The 15,601-nt window shown below is 43.5% G+C and overlaps 1 protein-coding gene across 8 annotated transcripts in view; it reads left to right on the top strand.

Annotated features, from left to right (window-relative positions):
* The window catches only part of atp11a (ATPase phospholipid transporting 11A), a 172,343-nt gene that overhangs the window by 85,110 nt on the left and 71,632 nt on the right, over positions 1–15,601 (top strand). For all 8 annotated transcript variants that reach the window (XR_010018007.1, XM_063048311.1, XM_063048310.1 and 5 more), the window contains one exon: positions 11,493–11,656. Coding sequence is in view for 7 of the 8 variants with exons in the window: in XM_063048311.1 (XP_062904381.1) it covers positions 11,493–11,656 (164 nt within the window). In the remaining variant the exon portion in view is untranslated. The remainder of the gene's footprint in view (positions 1–11,492; positions 11,657–15,601) is intronic.

Here is a 15,601-nt window from a genome sequence, read left to right as displayed (position 1 = left end):
GATCTGATTGAAACGTATAAAATTCTAAAGGGATTGGACAGGCTAGATGCAGGAAGATTGTTCTGATGTTGGGGACGTTCAGAACGAGGGGTCACAGTTTAAGGATAAAGGGGAAGCCTTTTAGGACCGAGATAAGGAAAAACTTCTTCACACAGAGAGTGGTGAATCTGTGGAATTCTCTGCAACAGCTGAGGCCAGTTCATTGGCTATATTTAAGAGGGAGTTAGATATGGCCCTTGTGGCTAAAGGGATCAGGGGGTATGGAGGGAAGGCTGGTACAGGGTTCTGAGTTGGATGATCAGCCATGATCATACTGAATGGCGGTGCAGGCTCAAAGGGCCGAATGGCCTACTCCTGCACCTATTTTCTATGTCAATTTCTAGCCCATTATCCTTCAATTTTGTGATGCTAATGGATATGTAGTTGGTCTCCTCCATTTGGGCATTCTGTTTCCTTTGAGTTACGTGGGTTCATATTTCTATCTCTGTTCATATTCAAGTGCTCTACCTTAGCAATTTTCCCTTGGGAATACCTCTAGCTCTTATTACATTGGAGCAGTGTTCAGAATTACAATGTGGTTTAATATCACTGGCATATGCAGTGAAACTTGTTTTGTGGCAGCAGTACAGTGCAATACATATTCAAATTTATAGAATTTTAATTAAGTATGCAATGCTTGAAAAGGTATTCATCCCCACAACTATTTCCACATTTTACTGTCTCATTTTCTAAATTTAAAAAATATTGCAGTGGGATTTTGAGCTAATCCACAAAACACTGTGCATCAGGTCAGATTAAAAGAAGTCCAAAACCTGTCAACAATTTACTAAAAATTAAAAGCCAACATTGAGGCTTAAAAAGTATTTATCCCCTTTGTAATTATGATGCTAAATTCCTTCAGGTGAAATACTCTATATTACTTTATCAACTCACCCAGTTTGTTGATATAGAAAACCAGATGATCATCTGAACAAATACCTCCTCTCTCGAAGGTCCGACAGTATGGTAGATTTTCAACAGACCAAATGAAAATGAAGACAACAGAGCATTCAGCCGGGGAATGATTCAAAGCACGAACCTGGGGAAGGATACAAGATATCAAAGCTCGTGAACATGCCTTGGAACTCAGTGCAGTCCATCATGAAAAAGTGGAAAAGAAATATGAAACCACAAGCATATTGTATAGGTCAGGCTGCTCCTCTAAAGCTAGTGACCAGAGAAGAATGCATTTGTAAGAGAGGTGACTGTGACAGCAACAGTCTCGCTGAGTGAGCAGTAGATGTCAGTGCCTGCAACTGGAGATGAACTCCATGGCTTTGCAATCTCGAAGGCCTTGCGCAAAGACGGTTTTTATGGAAGAGTGGCAAGGAAGAAGCCCTGGATTAAAAAATGGCATATCCTTTCCTGTAAAGACTTTACAAAGCATCACTTAGAAGATGCTGTAAAGGTGTGGGAAAAAATCTTGTGCTTGGATAAAGTGTAACTTTCTGACCTCAACACGAAGTGGTAGATGTAGCGTAAATCTAATATTGCACATCAAGGAGGTAATACCGTCCCTACTGTAAAGTGGAGGTAGTGTTATGCGATGGGAAGCTTTTCAACACCAGGGTCTTGAAATCTGGTCAGGATTGATGGGAAGATGAATGCTGCTAAATCGAGAGATCCGGGATACAAACCTGCCAGCCTCTGCCAGAAAGCTTAAACTGGGGAGGAAGTTTGTCTTTCAAGAGAACAACAGCCCAAAGCACTCTGCCAGGCATCCATGGAGCGGCTTCAGTCGAAGAAGATTGATGTCCTTGAGTGGCCCATTCAGTTCTGACCCTAACCAGATTGAACATCTCTAGCAAGACCTCAAGACTGCTGTCCACCACTGCTCCCCAACTAAGTTCAAGTTTCATTATTCAACCATACATGAATACCCCTGAACGCAGCCAAATGAAACGGCGTTATTCAGGGTCAAGGTGCAAAGCGCAGTACCAACAGTCACACGCAGCACCAGGCACACGTAACATGTATAAGATAGCAAGCACATGTACAAGATGACAGTAAAATAAGTCACATTTAAAAAAAAAGAGTAGCCCAGGACCCTGAGTTTGTGAATGGTGTGCAGTCTGCAGTGGAAGACAGTATGGCTTGTCATCTGCCGAGCGAATTCTGGAGAGCAGCACCAGCTCCAGCTTGGAGTCTGCGCCACAGCATCTCTGGTGGAGTGCACCAACTCTGCCCCTTCTCCTGTAAAAGTCAGAGATTTACATTTATTATCACAGTACGTATGCAGTATACAACCCTGAGATTTGTCCTCTCAAAGACAGCCATGAAACAAACACCATGGAACCCATTCAAAAAATATTAAGTACTCAACACACAAACAAGAACAAATCACACAGACAGCAAAAAACTAGTGAATACCACACAGCATATTAAATATCAAGCTGCTGAGTCCTTGGAACGGTCTTAGAATAAATGTTCGGTTTAATTTAGCGCTGTGTGGCTTGTTTACTACTGAGCCAGTCCACATTAAAGTACAGTACCCCTATTAAAATTGTGCAAAATAGCAACAAAGAGTAACCAGAAACACACAACAAGATGCACAGAATCCTCTTAAAAGCAAGTCCAATCCACAGACCACACTGATCAAACCTTGCCCCAGACCCAAGACTCCTGCTCTCAAATGCAGGCAGACCGCGCTGAACTCCCGCTCGCCCTTCTGCTCTCATCCTCGTTGATTTCAGTCTTGCTCGATGCGAGTAATGGAGCTGACCGTGGGTTTGCGCTCCGCCATTAGGCTGCATATTCCATTCTCCTCAAACAGGCAATGCCATGGCTTGAGGCCTCATTCTTTGTACAAAGCCACGCAGCTCCCCTGCTGTCCACCAGTAAAGCAGTGAATCGAACTTGCAGCAACTAACCCGGCACAGCTTGATCAGTTTTACAAGGAGAAATGGGCAAAGCTAATAAAGACTTTTATCCAAAACGACTTCCTGCTACAATAGCTGTGAGAGGTGGTTCAGCTAAATACTGAACAGAGGGGATGACTGCTTTTGAACTGCTGACACCTCAGTTTCTGAATATTTACCTTTTCATGCTTTACAGTTTTCCCTGCTTTTTGGGCTCTATTGTGGGGGGAAATAAAGGAGCATATGATTCACAAGAATTCCTAGTTAAGTTGATCAAAATCCCTGGTTGTAATACTCATTTGTGGTGACAAAGGGCTGGGAGCTGAATGCTTTTATAAGGCAGATGTATATAACAAAATAAATTAAATAAGTAGAGCAGAAAGCATGGAAGAAGGGAAGTGAGTGTGGTACTGTTCATGGATTAATTGTCCATTCAGAAATCTGATAGCAGAGGGGAAGAAACTGTTCCTGAAATGCTGAGTGTCTCTCTTCAGGCTTCTGTATGATCTCCTTGGTGGTCCTGGGTGATGTGGGGGGGGGTGCATTCTTAATGATGGATGCCACTATTGGATTAGATTAGATTATGAGGACACTCAGTCCTCGTTTATTGTCATTTAGAAATGCATGCATTAAAAAATGATACAATGATCCTCCAGAAAGATATCACAGAAACACAGGACAAACCAAGACTAAAACTGACAAAACCACATAATTATAACATGTAGTTATAACAGTGCAAAGCAATACCGTAATTTGATAAAGAGCAGACCATGGGCATGGTAAAGAAAAGTCTGAAGTCCCGATAGCCCCATCATCTCACGCAGACGGTAGAAGGGAGAAACTCTCCCTGCCATGAACGCCAAGCGCCGCAAACTTGCCGATGCATTGGAAGCACCTGACTGCAGCGGACTCTGAGTCCGTCCGAAAACTTCAAGCCTCCGACCAGCCCTCTGACACCGAGTACCGAACGCCATCTCTGCCGAGCACTTCGACCCTGCCCCGGCCGCCGAGTAACAAGCAAAGCTGAGGACTCGGGGCCTTCCCCTCCAGAGATTCTGTATCACACAGTAGCAGCTGCAGCGAAGCGGGCATTTCAGAAGTTTCACAGATGTTCCTCCGTGCTCTCATGTCCGTCTCCATCAAATCAGGATTGTGCACGGCACCCTACTTGACAGATAACAGATATCATTCACCGGAGTGGCCGCTGCAAGATGTGTCACGCCACCATCTTCTCCCTTTTTAATGGCATCATGGTGTTTTGAAGATATCCTCTGCTGGGGAGGCTATCCTTAATCAACCTGTCCTTCCAAATGCTTGTTTCCCTCATCCCTTAGAATCAGCTCTAGTAGGCTTACTGATCTATGGTTCTCAGGGTACTCTTTGTAGCCCTTGAATAAATGCACGCATTAGCCACTCTCCAGTCTGCGGCCAGCTCATCTGTCACTAACAAAGATGCATATATCATCTGAAATTTCTTCTCGAGTTTCTCAGTGTTTATAGGTGTACCTGATCAAACCCTGGAGACTTATCAACCCATCTTTTGTTCTTTCATGGAGAAGTCATATAGCATGGAAATGTGCTCTGAAGCCCACTGTGCTTTTCCACCCATCAGATACCCATCTCCACTCATCCTATTTCCAGTCCCCTGCTGTGGTTTCAATTAATTACCTAAAATATTAATTAAATGCAGTGAACGTCTGCCTTATACCCCTCAAGCACTGCTCCAGATTTCAAACTCTCAGCAGTACAGAAAGAAGTCCTTTGCCTATGACGTCTGTGCCTACAAAGATGCCAAATTAAACTTGTCCCATCTGTCTATATAATGCCCATACCCCTTCATTCCCTGCATATGTGTGACTATAGATACCTGTCAAATACTGTTATTGTCTGCTTCCAGCAGCACTATGGCACCTGTGTGTGTGTCTGTATCACCATGGCCTCTACTATTCGACAGTTTTACCCTGGGGGAGAAAGATTCACATTCTGTTTCCCACCCTGTCTATGCTTCTCACAATTTTATAAACTGCTCCAGCTTGAGTACCCCAATCTGAAATTCCAAAATCCGAAAACTTCTGAAGTCAATTGTTTTTGAGCGCTGGCATGATGTCACAGATGGCAAATTCCACAAGGTGGTGGAAAGGTCCCCAGGAGGTGCACAGATCTGTGTGTCCCACACAGTGCTGACAAGCGACCTCACAATCCAGAAATTAACGAAAAACAGCAAAACAGTGCATCAAGTGAAAAATGAAGATCTCGATCGTGTATTGAAAGTGGATTTGACACTGCTGGAGTGAATATGTGGCACTGAATGGTATGTTGATTATCAAGCAAGCAAAGATCTATCACGATGAACTGACAATTAAAGGTACTCAGCAGGCTGGTTGTAGAAGTTTAAGAAAAGGCACGACATTAAATTTGTGGCGATAAAGCATCTGCTGATCACAAAGCAGCAGAGTAATTAATTGAATATGGCAAGATCGACACTTATGAAAATAAGTCTACATGGCTGCATTATTTCATATCTGTGCTCTCAGAGGCTGCTTAGTGGTAGCACATAAACCGTCAGAAATGCTGATGATCCCAAGCTTCCTCATTACATATTTAAAAGAAAGAAACACTTGCAAACATGATAAGCAAATAAAGAACAAAACATTTAAAAGTGGGATTTGCTCAAATCAGCATGCATTTATGGAAAGTGTCTGATTAATAAGAATAATTTATGGATGTGTGGCTTTATGACACCAGTCACATCTCAGAGACTGATTCTTTGGCCCAGCTGATCTATGCCTTCCAAATCTCTCCCTACAACTCTGAACCTTGAGTCCTGGCAACCTCCATTTTTGCATCCTTTCCTGCTTGCCTGTGATTCCACTAACGGGTAACCTTATAGAGGAAGCTAAGATCATGAACGTCGCAGATTAGAATGATAACCAGGAATGGGAATCAAAAACAAGAGGGCATTGTTTTAAGGTGAGGGACAATATCTTCATGCAGAGAGTAGTGTCTACATGGAATGTGCTGGCAGAGGAAGTAGTTGAGGTGGGCACAATAACATATTTAAAAGGCACTTAAACAGTTATATGGATAGGAAGCATTTCGGCATATGGGCCAAAAGCAGGCAAGTGGAACTAACTTAGATGGGCATGGATGATGAGCCTGAAGAGCCTGCTTCTGTGCTGTATTACTCTTTGACTAACTGGAATTTTGTACCCCCCCCCCCTGGAATCACTACAGTTTCTGCTGATTGCAGAGTGTACCACAAGGGGGCAGTGCAGCAAATCCAGTTGGCCCAGAGGAAGAAATTACCTCTGGGCCCTTTAAATTCGGTGTTTGTCAGGAACTCAGCCCAAAACAGGAGTACAGAATGCACTGTGAATATTGCTCAAATTAGGACGACTTAAAATAAACCTACTGCTGTATGTCCTTGAGGGAACAATAGTGCTTATCGATGATAACGTGTCTGCTTATTCCATCAGTCAGTTTATGGTCAATTGCTCCTGAAATCTACTATCAATTCACTAATTAGTATGCTGCCTGTGTAACAAGTTTTAAAAAAAATCATCTTTGAACTTCCATACGACTTGTACCAAGGTCATAGAGTTGTGTTAACAAGAATGATCCCTTTGGTTCATGAGATCCAATGAGCCCCTTTTCACACGTACACTAATCCTGCTGACCTGCATCTTCGGTGTTTGAATATTACAGCAGAGTGCAGATGCTTCAGCCCACAATGTCCTTCCAACCTTTCAACCTACTCTAAGATCAATTTAACCCATTCCCTCTGACATAACCCTCCATTTTTCTGTCATCAGATCCTCTATAATGTCCCCAGCATATCTGCCCCTACCACCAGCCCTGGCTGTGTGCTCCAGACGTCCATCACTCATCACTCTGCATTTTATTTTTAAAGTTACCACTGATACCCTGCCCCCCCATACTTCAATCACCTTAAAATTTTGCCCCCCCCCCCCCCGTTAGCCTTTTCTGCCCTGGGGAAAAAGTATCTGGCTGTCCACCTCGAACTTGTCTCTTATCATCTTGAAGACCTCTATCAAGTCACCTCTTAACCTCCTTCACTCTGAAGGTAAAAGCCCTAGCTTGCTCACTTTCTCATAAGACAGGCTCTCTAATCCAGGCAGCATCCTGGTAAATCACCTCTGCACTTTCTCCTAAGCTTCCACATCCTTTCTGTAATGAGATGACCGGAAATGAGCACAGTATTCCAAGTGTGGTGTAACCAAGGTTTTAGAGAGCTGCAGCATTACCTTGTGACCCTTGAACTCAATCCCTTGACTAATGAAGGCTATCACACCGTGCACCTTCTGAACAACCCTATCAACTTAGAAACATAGAAAACCCCGAGCACAATACAGGCCCTTCGGCCCACAATGCTGTGCTGAACATGTACTTTAGAAATTACCCAGGGTTACCCATGGCCCTCTATTTTTCTAAGCTCCATGTACCCATCCAGGAGTCTCTTAAAAGACCCTATTGTATCACCACTGTTGCCAGCACCCCATTCCACGCACTCACCACTCTCTGGATTAAATAAAACTTACCCCTGACGTCTCCTCTGTTCCTACTTCCAAGCACTTTAAAACTGTGCCCTCTCATGTTAGCCAATTCAGCCCTGGGAAAAAGCCTCTGACTATCCACACAATCAATCCCTCTCATCATCCCGTACACCTAACTTGCTCAGTAGCTGAGGGATCTGTGGATGTGGACCCTAAGATCCCTCTGTTTCTCCACACTGCTAAGAATGCTGTGTCTACTCGTGTGTCTGTGTAAATGCCTCTTGAACCTATTCATAGTATCTGAGTGCACCATGTACTCTGGGAGCACATCATGGGAAAAAACCTTGTACCTTTTGATACCCTTCAAAGCTCCAAACTCTGACTGATACTTGAGTGACCACTATACATGTCAGCTATTACAATAGGCACCATGGTAGCAAAGTGGTTAGTGTGATGCTATTACAACTCGGGGTATTGGAGATCAGAGTTCAATTCTGGCGGCGTCTGAATGTTCTCCTCGTGACCACGTGGGTTCCCTCCAGGTGCTCTGGTTTTCTCCCACAGTCCAAAGACGTACCAGTTAGTAGATTAATTGGTCGTTGTAAATAGTCCTTTGATTAGGCTAGGGTTGAATAGGTGAGTTGCTGGGTGACGTGGCTCTTCGGTCTGGAAGGGCCTGTTCAGGGTGGTATTGCTACATAAAGAATAAAAAAATAAATCAACCCAAGTCCTGATTCTTGGAGTCATGGAACACTACAGCACAGAAAGAGGCTCTTTGGCCCATCTTGTCCATTGTGAGCCATGAATCTGCCTATTCCCATGACCTGCACCTGGACCGTAGCACTCCTGATCACTCCCATTCATCTCCCATATTTCTCTTAATTGTTGAACTCAAACCCACGCCCACCTCTTCCGCTGGCAGCTTGCTCCACACTCTCACTACCCTCTGAGTGAAGTTCCCCTTGAGCACTTCACTTTTTCCCTGTAACCTATGACCTCTGGTTGTAGTCCCACCCGACCTCAGTGGAAAAAGCCTGCTACATATACCTATAATTTTGTATTCCTTCGCTCTTCTATGTTCTAGAGAATGAAGCCCCAACATCCGCACCTTTCCATATAACTCAAGTGTTCAGGTCCTGGTAAAATACCTGTAAATTTTCTCTACCCTCTTTCAATCTTATTTACATCTTTCCATCAGTAGGTGACAAAACTGCACACAATACTCCAAATTAGGCCTCATCAACATCTTATACAATTATACCATAACATCCAACTCCTGATTTATGAAGTCCAGTGGCCAGAAGCTTTCTTAATGACCCTAAAAGCCTGTGATGCCACTTTCAAGGAATTATGGATCTGTATTCCCAGATCCCTTTGTTTGTGGACTCCTTGGTGCTTTACCACTGGCTCACTATGTCAGACCCTCCCTGGTCAGTCCTCCCAAAGTGCAACACCTCACATTTGTCTGCATTCAATTCCATCTACTATTTTTCAGCCTATTTCCCCAGCTAGTCCAGATCCTGCTGCAAGCTTTGATAGCGTATTACGCTGTCCATTACACTCCTAAACTTGATGTCATCCACAAATTTGCTGGTCCATTGTACCATATTGTCATTCAGATAACACAACAGAGCCAGCACTGATCCCTGCAGCACACCATTAGTCACAGTCCTGCAGCCAGAGAGGTAACCATCTACTACCACTCTCTGGCTTCTCCCGCAAAGCCAATGTCTAATCCAATGTAATACCTCAATGAATGCCGAGCGACTGAACCTTCTTGACCAACCTCCCATGCAGGACCTTGTCAAAGAAATTGCTAAAGTCCAAATGGACAAAATCCACTCCCTTGACTTCATCAAATTTCCTGGTAACTTCCTCGGAAAACTCTTAAGATTGGTTAAACAGGACCTACCATACACAAAAGCCATGTTGACTATCTCTAATCAGTCCTTGTCTATCCCAATGCTTCTATAAACAGTCCCTTAGAATACCTTTCAATAACTTTCCCACTACTAATGTTAGGCTCACTGACCTTTAAATTTGTTCTGAGATCTGAGATAGCCCTAACATCTCCCTGGTATCCAGGAGTAAAGTTCTCATCCACAGAACCTCCTTTCTGTTCCCCTATCAATGAATCCCCTGTTACTACAGCTCACCTCTTCTCTCCCCACCCCCCGCTTCCCTTCTGGCCAGGCTCAGTGTCAGAGTTGTGTACTCTTCAGTACATTTTGGGAAATCTGTGACCTTTGAGCAACTGTCACTTTACAGTCCCTTCAAATGTTGCAACGTCTCACATTGCCGCACAGTAGGAAGGACACGATTCACTGGAGAATGTACGAATGTTGTCTGCATTTCAACCATGAGGAGCGATGAGAAGGGCTGGGTTTGGTTTACCTGGAGTGGAGATGACTGAAGAGTGACACGACAGAGGGATTTTGAGGGGTTTATAGATGGGGAGGACGACTCCTGGTTAAATGATGCAAGAGGGGAAGCACTTTCATGTAGAGAGGTCACCACTGGGGAACTGCCTGGTCTCCAGATGTCAGAATGGATCTCCATCACCTCCCTTTGGTGTACCTCCTCCTTCCCTTTCAGCCATGGTCCACTCTCCTCTCCCATCAGATCCCTCTTTCTTCAGTACTTTACCTTTAGCACCTGTCACCTGTCACCTGTCATCTGGCTTCACCGGTCACCTCCCAGCCTGTACTCCCTCCCCTCCTCCCACCTTCTTCTTCCGGCTGCTTCTTTCTTCCTTTCTAGCCCTGATGAAGAGACTCACCCGGAGATGTTAAATGTTTATTCCCCTCCATAGATGCTGCCTGACCTGTTGAGTTCCTCCAGCATTTCGTGTGTTCTCCAGATTTCCATCCTCTTCTAGAATGTCTTGTGCTTATAAAGTAGTGAGTGAAAAGGAGCAGCCTACACAGGCAAAGTGTAACGTAGTGTGGAACAGCAGGCGGGGTAGATCCAAGATGCTGCTCACGTTGTCTTTTTTCTCAATCTTTTATTAATTTTTTAAAAAGTACATATATACAAACAAGAGGAGGATTACTTTACTTTATACTTTATTGTTGCCAAACAATTGATACTAGAACGTACAATCATCACAGTGATATTTGATTCTGCGATTCGCATTCCCTGGAGTACAAATCGATAGTAAATATTAAAAATTTAAATTATAAATCATAACTAGAAAAGGGAAAGTAAGGTAGTGCAAAAAAAAAAAACAAGAGGCAGGTCCGGATATTTAGAGGGTACGGCCCAGATCCGGGTCAGGATTATCTCAGATATCTATATCGATAAAAGGTAAAATAAGTATTATCGAGATCATGCATAGTATTAATCTATTTGTATATAATAAAAGATAAAATACTGGTCTTATCATTTCATAAAAAGAGAAAAAAGAAGAAACTTTTATAATTTTATATATAGGAAAAAAAATCCCACTATCCTCTATAAACAAAAATTAATAAAAAAGAAAAAAATAAGAAAAGAAAGGGGGACTGGGCAGCCCATATTGAGAGTAAAGTAAGAAAAAAGAAATAAAGTCTGACCAAATCCGAAGTTTCGGGAGGGTAACTGGGAGAGCAATAGGTCAAACCATATGAAAATATTGAATGAAAGGTCAGGCTCAAGTTGTCAAGGATCAGGATTTGAAGAACAAGTCATCTTAATCGGGACAGACTGTATTCTGTCATGCCCTTGATACCCAGCACTTTGAGGGGGCCTACTGGAGGATTCCCAGCTTACAATTTACTTTTACGTGTGGTCTTGCTCCACGTCCAGACAACTCTCTGTCCAGCAGCACCGGGGTACCATCACCAGAAAAACTGCAAAGGTTGAAAGTGGCCCATCACTAGCAGCGCACGTCTAATGAATGTGACCTTGACAGCAGTGGCTGTTTCCTGGGAGATGGAAATATTGTCACAGAGTAGCCGGGCTGGTAGCTTGCTCCTGAATGGCACACTTAGTGAGTCTCTCCAAACGTTGTGGTGTGTTCAATGAATATTTTGATATCCAGTGGGGTCATGTCCAACTGCTATTTAGTTGGCCATCATTAATGTGGTTGTTTTACTTCTAGGGAAGAGAGGAGCTGTTTTTCCGTGCACTTTGTCTTTGCCACACGGTCCAGGTTAAGAAGGAAGACCAAACTGATTACCCAAAGCAGCACCAGGAATGTCGGAGGTCCTCAGTTTATATTTCCTCCTCACCAGATGAGATTGCTCTGGTGGAAGGTGTGAAGAGGTACTGAACACAATTATAAACAGCGTGGGAAGGAGGGTGGTGGGGTATTGTGTAAAAGATGAGAATTCACAAGTTTTCCTTGTCACTGATGCAGAACACGGACTGCAATTGTGTGGAACGTTCATTTTTGAATATCTGAGCTCTTTGTAAGGAAACCTTTGTGAATTAATTCTGCAATTACCGTTTAATATATGATTGAACTTGCTACACACAGACTGTATTCAGAATCCACAAATTAGGTTCAAATAATTGGAACAAATGACACTTTCGACCTTTGCTGAAAATGAAACTCCTGACACCTACCATTTCTAAAACTTGTTATTCACAGGTCAACGCTTTCCAGAGAACTGCCCCATCTCACAGACCACTGCTCCACAAATTACCAGTTTATCTTCTATTTCTGAGATATTTAATTAATAGAATCAAGATTAATCATGTGCTTTGCTTGACTATGTCAATACTGAAACTGCTTAGCCTGAGAAGAAAACCAAACATTTTGTGAAAAAGGTTCATATTTTTCTCCGAGTCAAATTCAACCAAAAACTGATGGGCATTATAATTGTAAACATTGAGAGTTGTTTGCACCTTGCCACCCCAAGTTCCTTCAGTGGGATAAAGTATCTGATGATGGTGGGTTGCCCCTCTTGTGCTGCTTATTAGAAATTTATAGCCATCAACACCTAGGCCACCCTTAACCATGTCTCCTGCATTCCCAAAATTTAAAGTTAAAGTCTGTCCTGAGCCTTGTGGCCCATTAGGCCGGTGCTTATGACAGTTTCTGTGGCGTGAAGCGACTGAGAGTACGAGACTCCCCCCCCCCCCCCCGATAGGTCGCCAGTTAACCCCGAGCATTTGCCGGTACCTATAGTTTCTTCAAAATCAGATGCTAAAATAGTACATCTCCTTAGATAGATACTTTATTGATCCCAAAGGAAATTACAGTGTCACAGTAGCATTACAAGTTCACAGATATCCAAATGTTAGAAGAGAAGTAAGAAGAATAAATGGAAAAAAAAGTTACCTTAAACAGTCTAACAGGAAGGGGTCATCACTTCCCTGGCTATAGGTTGGCTCATTATAGTCTTGTGGCCGAGGGTAAGAATGACCTCCTAACACTCTTTGGAACAGCACAGTTGTCTTAGTCTTGTTGAAGGGACCAAGAAATATTAATTGTTTTTAATTATTAGTTGCCCACATTCCATACCACTGGACTGTCATCCTGGTTCTCAAATATATTTTCATTTAAACCCGATCATAAATTGATAGAATCATAAAACAGGGAACCAGGCCCCTACGGCCCAACTCATCCAAGGTGCCTCTACGTGGGGGGGGAAAAAAAACTGTAACAATCCATCTAATTCATGCCTGTCATGATTTTATAAACCACCTTTTTCCCTGCCTATCCAGTCTCTCCTTATAACTCAAACCTTCCAGTCTTGGAAACATCCTTGTGAATCTTTTCTGCACCCTTACTAGCTTATTCATGTCCTTCTTATCATCAGTCCGCGAGAATTGAACGTAACACTCTTTAAGTATCTTGCCCACGTCTTGTACATCTGTTTTGTTATGTTCCAAATCTTGTTCTTAATGCTCTGTCTGGTGATGGCAAAAATGTCATGCATCATCTTCACTCTTGTCTACCTGTGTTACCAGTTACAGGGAACTATGTGCTTGTTCTACAACATTTCCCAGGTCCCTGTCATTCACATTCACATATCCTGTCCTGTTTTACAAATTGCATCACTTTATACTTCTCTGGGTTAAATTCCATTTATGATTTCCTGGCCCAATTTCCCAGTTGATCTAGTATTGGTGTAATCTTCGTCAGCTTTCCTCACTGTCCGCTATACCATCAATCTTTCTTTCCTATTCTCCTGCTCATGTTTACTGTCTGCATTGGTTTTCTTGCTCTTTCTTACCTTCCTTCCTATTCCTTCCCCTCTGTTATCTTTCACTTCCTGTCTTGCTCACTCCAGATCTTCCCCTTGTTCTCTTGCTCATTTTTTCTGACTTGGATCTGCATCTCTCACTGCCTCTCTTTAGCCCTCTTTTTGTTTTTTTTTCTACCCGATCCCCCCCTTCCTTCTATCTCCCACCTCCTTCCTCATCCCCTAGCCCCTTCTCCTCCCTTCCCTCACCTCTCCCCACCCTCATTCTCAATTTATACCTTTTCCCCATTCTCTTTTCAGCTGCTTTCTTCTTTTTCTATGTTTCTCTCTTTCTCTCCTCCCTCTGTCTTTCCTCCTTTTTTCCTTTCTCTTTCTTGCTCTTCCTTCCTCTTTCTTGCTCTTCCTTCCTCTTGCTCACTCTTTTCCTTCACTCCATGCTATCTCTGCCTTTTGACCATCGTATCCTTATAGTTCTAAACCATAGAATGATAGGACCTTTGCCCCACAATGTCTCTCTGCAGCCTCTCTGTTTCCTCAACACTATCCGCTCCTCCACCTATCTTTGTATCCTCGGCGAATTTAGCCGCAAATACCTTAATAACGTAGTTAATAACATAGCCACAAATCATTGACGTACATCATAAAAAGTAACAGTTCCACCACCGACCCCTGTGGAACTCCACTGGTAACCGGCAACCAGCCAGAATAGGATCCCTTCATTCCCACTCTTTGTTTTCTGCTGATCAGCTGTTGCTCCACCCACACTAGTAACTTCCCTGTAATTCCATGGGCTCTTATCTTGCTCAGCAGTGTCATATGCGGCACCTTGTCAAAGGCCTTCTGAAAATCCAAGGACACCACGTCTACTGCATCTCCTTTGTCTACCTTCCTTGTAATTTCCTCAAAGAATTGCAGTAGGTTTGTCAGGCAGGATCTTCCTTTCAGGAAACCATACTGGCTTTATACTCAACACCCCAGCTAATAAAGACAAATGTGCTCCCTTCCTTATCACCCTATCTACTTGCATTGCAACTTTCAAGGAGATAAAGACTTGCACACCAACATGAGTGTTTCTAAGGGTTCTGCCATTTACTGTATGAGTTTGACCACCCAAGTGCCACACCTCACACTTGTTTTGATTGAACCTCTTTGACAACCCTCCTCACTATCTAAAGCTCTGCTATTTACAAACTTACTAATCAGATCTCCTACATTTTCATCCCAATCATTTATGTATACTGTACCTGTTCCAGTCTCCATTCTAAACACGAGATTCTGCAGATCCAGGAAATCTGGAGTAACACACTCAAGTTTTTGGAGGAACTGAACAGGGCAGGCAGCAACTATGGAAAGGAATGTATTATCAAAGTCCATAAACACGAGGAATTCTGCAGATGTTGGAAATTCAAGCAACACACATCAAAGTTGCTGGTGAACGCAGCAGGCCAGGCAGCATCTCTAGGAAGAGGAACAGTTGACGTTTCAGGCCGAGACCCTTCGTCAGGACTAACTGAAGGAAGAGCTAGTAAGAGATTTGAAAGTGGGAGGGGGAGGGGGAGATCCAAAATGATAGGAGAAGACAGGAGGGGGAAGGATGGAGCCAAGAGCTGGACAGGTGGTTGGCAAAAGGGATATGAGAGGATCGTGGGACAGGAGGCCCAGGGAGAAGGAAAAGGGGGAGGGGGGGAACCCAGAGGATGGGCAAGGGGTATAGTCAGAGGGACAGAAGGAGAAAAAGGAGAGAGAGAGAAAGAATGTGTGTATATAAATAAATAACGGATGGGGTACGAGGGGGAGGTGGGACATTAGTGGAAGTTTGAGAAGTCAATGCTCATGCCATCAGGTTGGAGGCTACCTAGACGGAATATAAGGTGTTGTTCCTCCAACCTGAGTGTGGTTTCATCTTTACAGTAGAGGAGGCCGTGGATAGACATATCAGAATGGGAATGGGATGTGGAATTAAAATGTGTGGCCACTGGGAGATTTTGGATCTCCCCTCCCCCTCCCACTTTCGAATCTCTTACTAGCTCTTCCTTCAGTTAGTCCTGATGAAGGG

The sequence above is a fragment of the Mobula hypostoma genome, chromosome 5 (genome assembly GCF_963921235.1).
Source record: "Mobula hypostoma chromosome 5, sMobHyp1.1, whole genome shotgun sequence".
Lineage (NCBI taxonomy): Eukaryota > Metazoa > Chordata > Chondrichthyes > Myliobatiformes > Myliobatidae > Mobula > Mobula hypostoma.
This window is presented reverse-complemented; position numbering and strand designations above follow the sequence as displayed.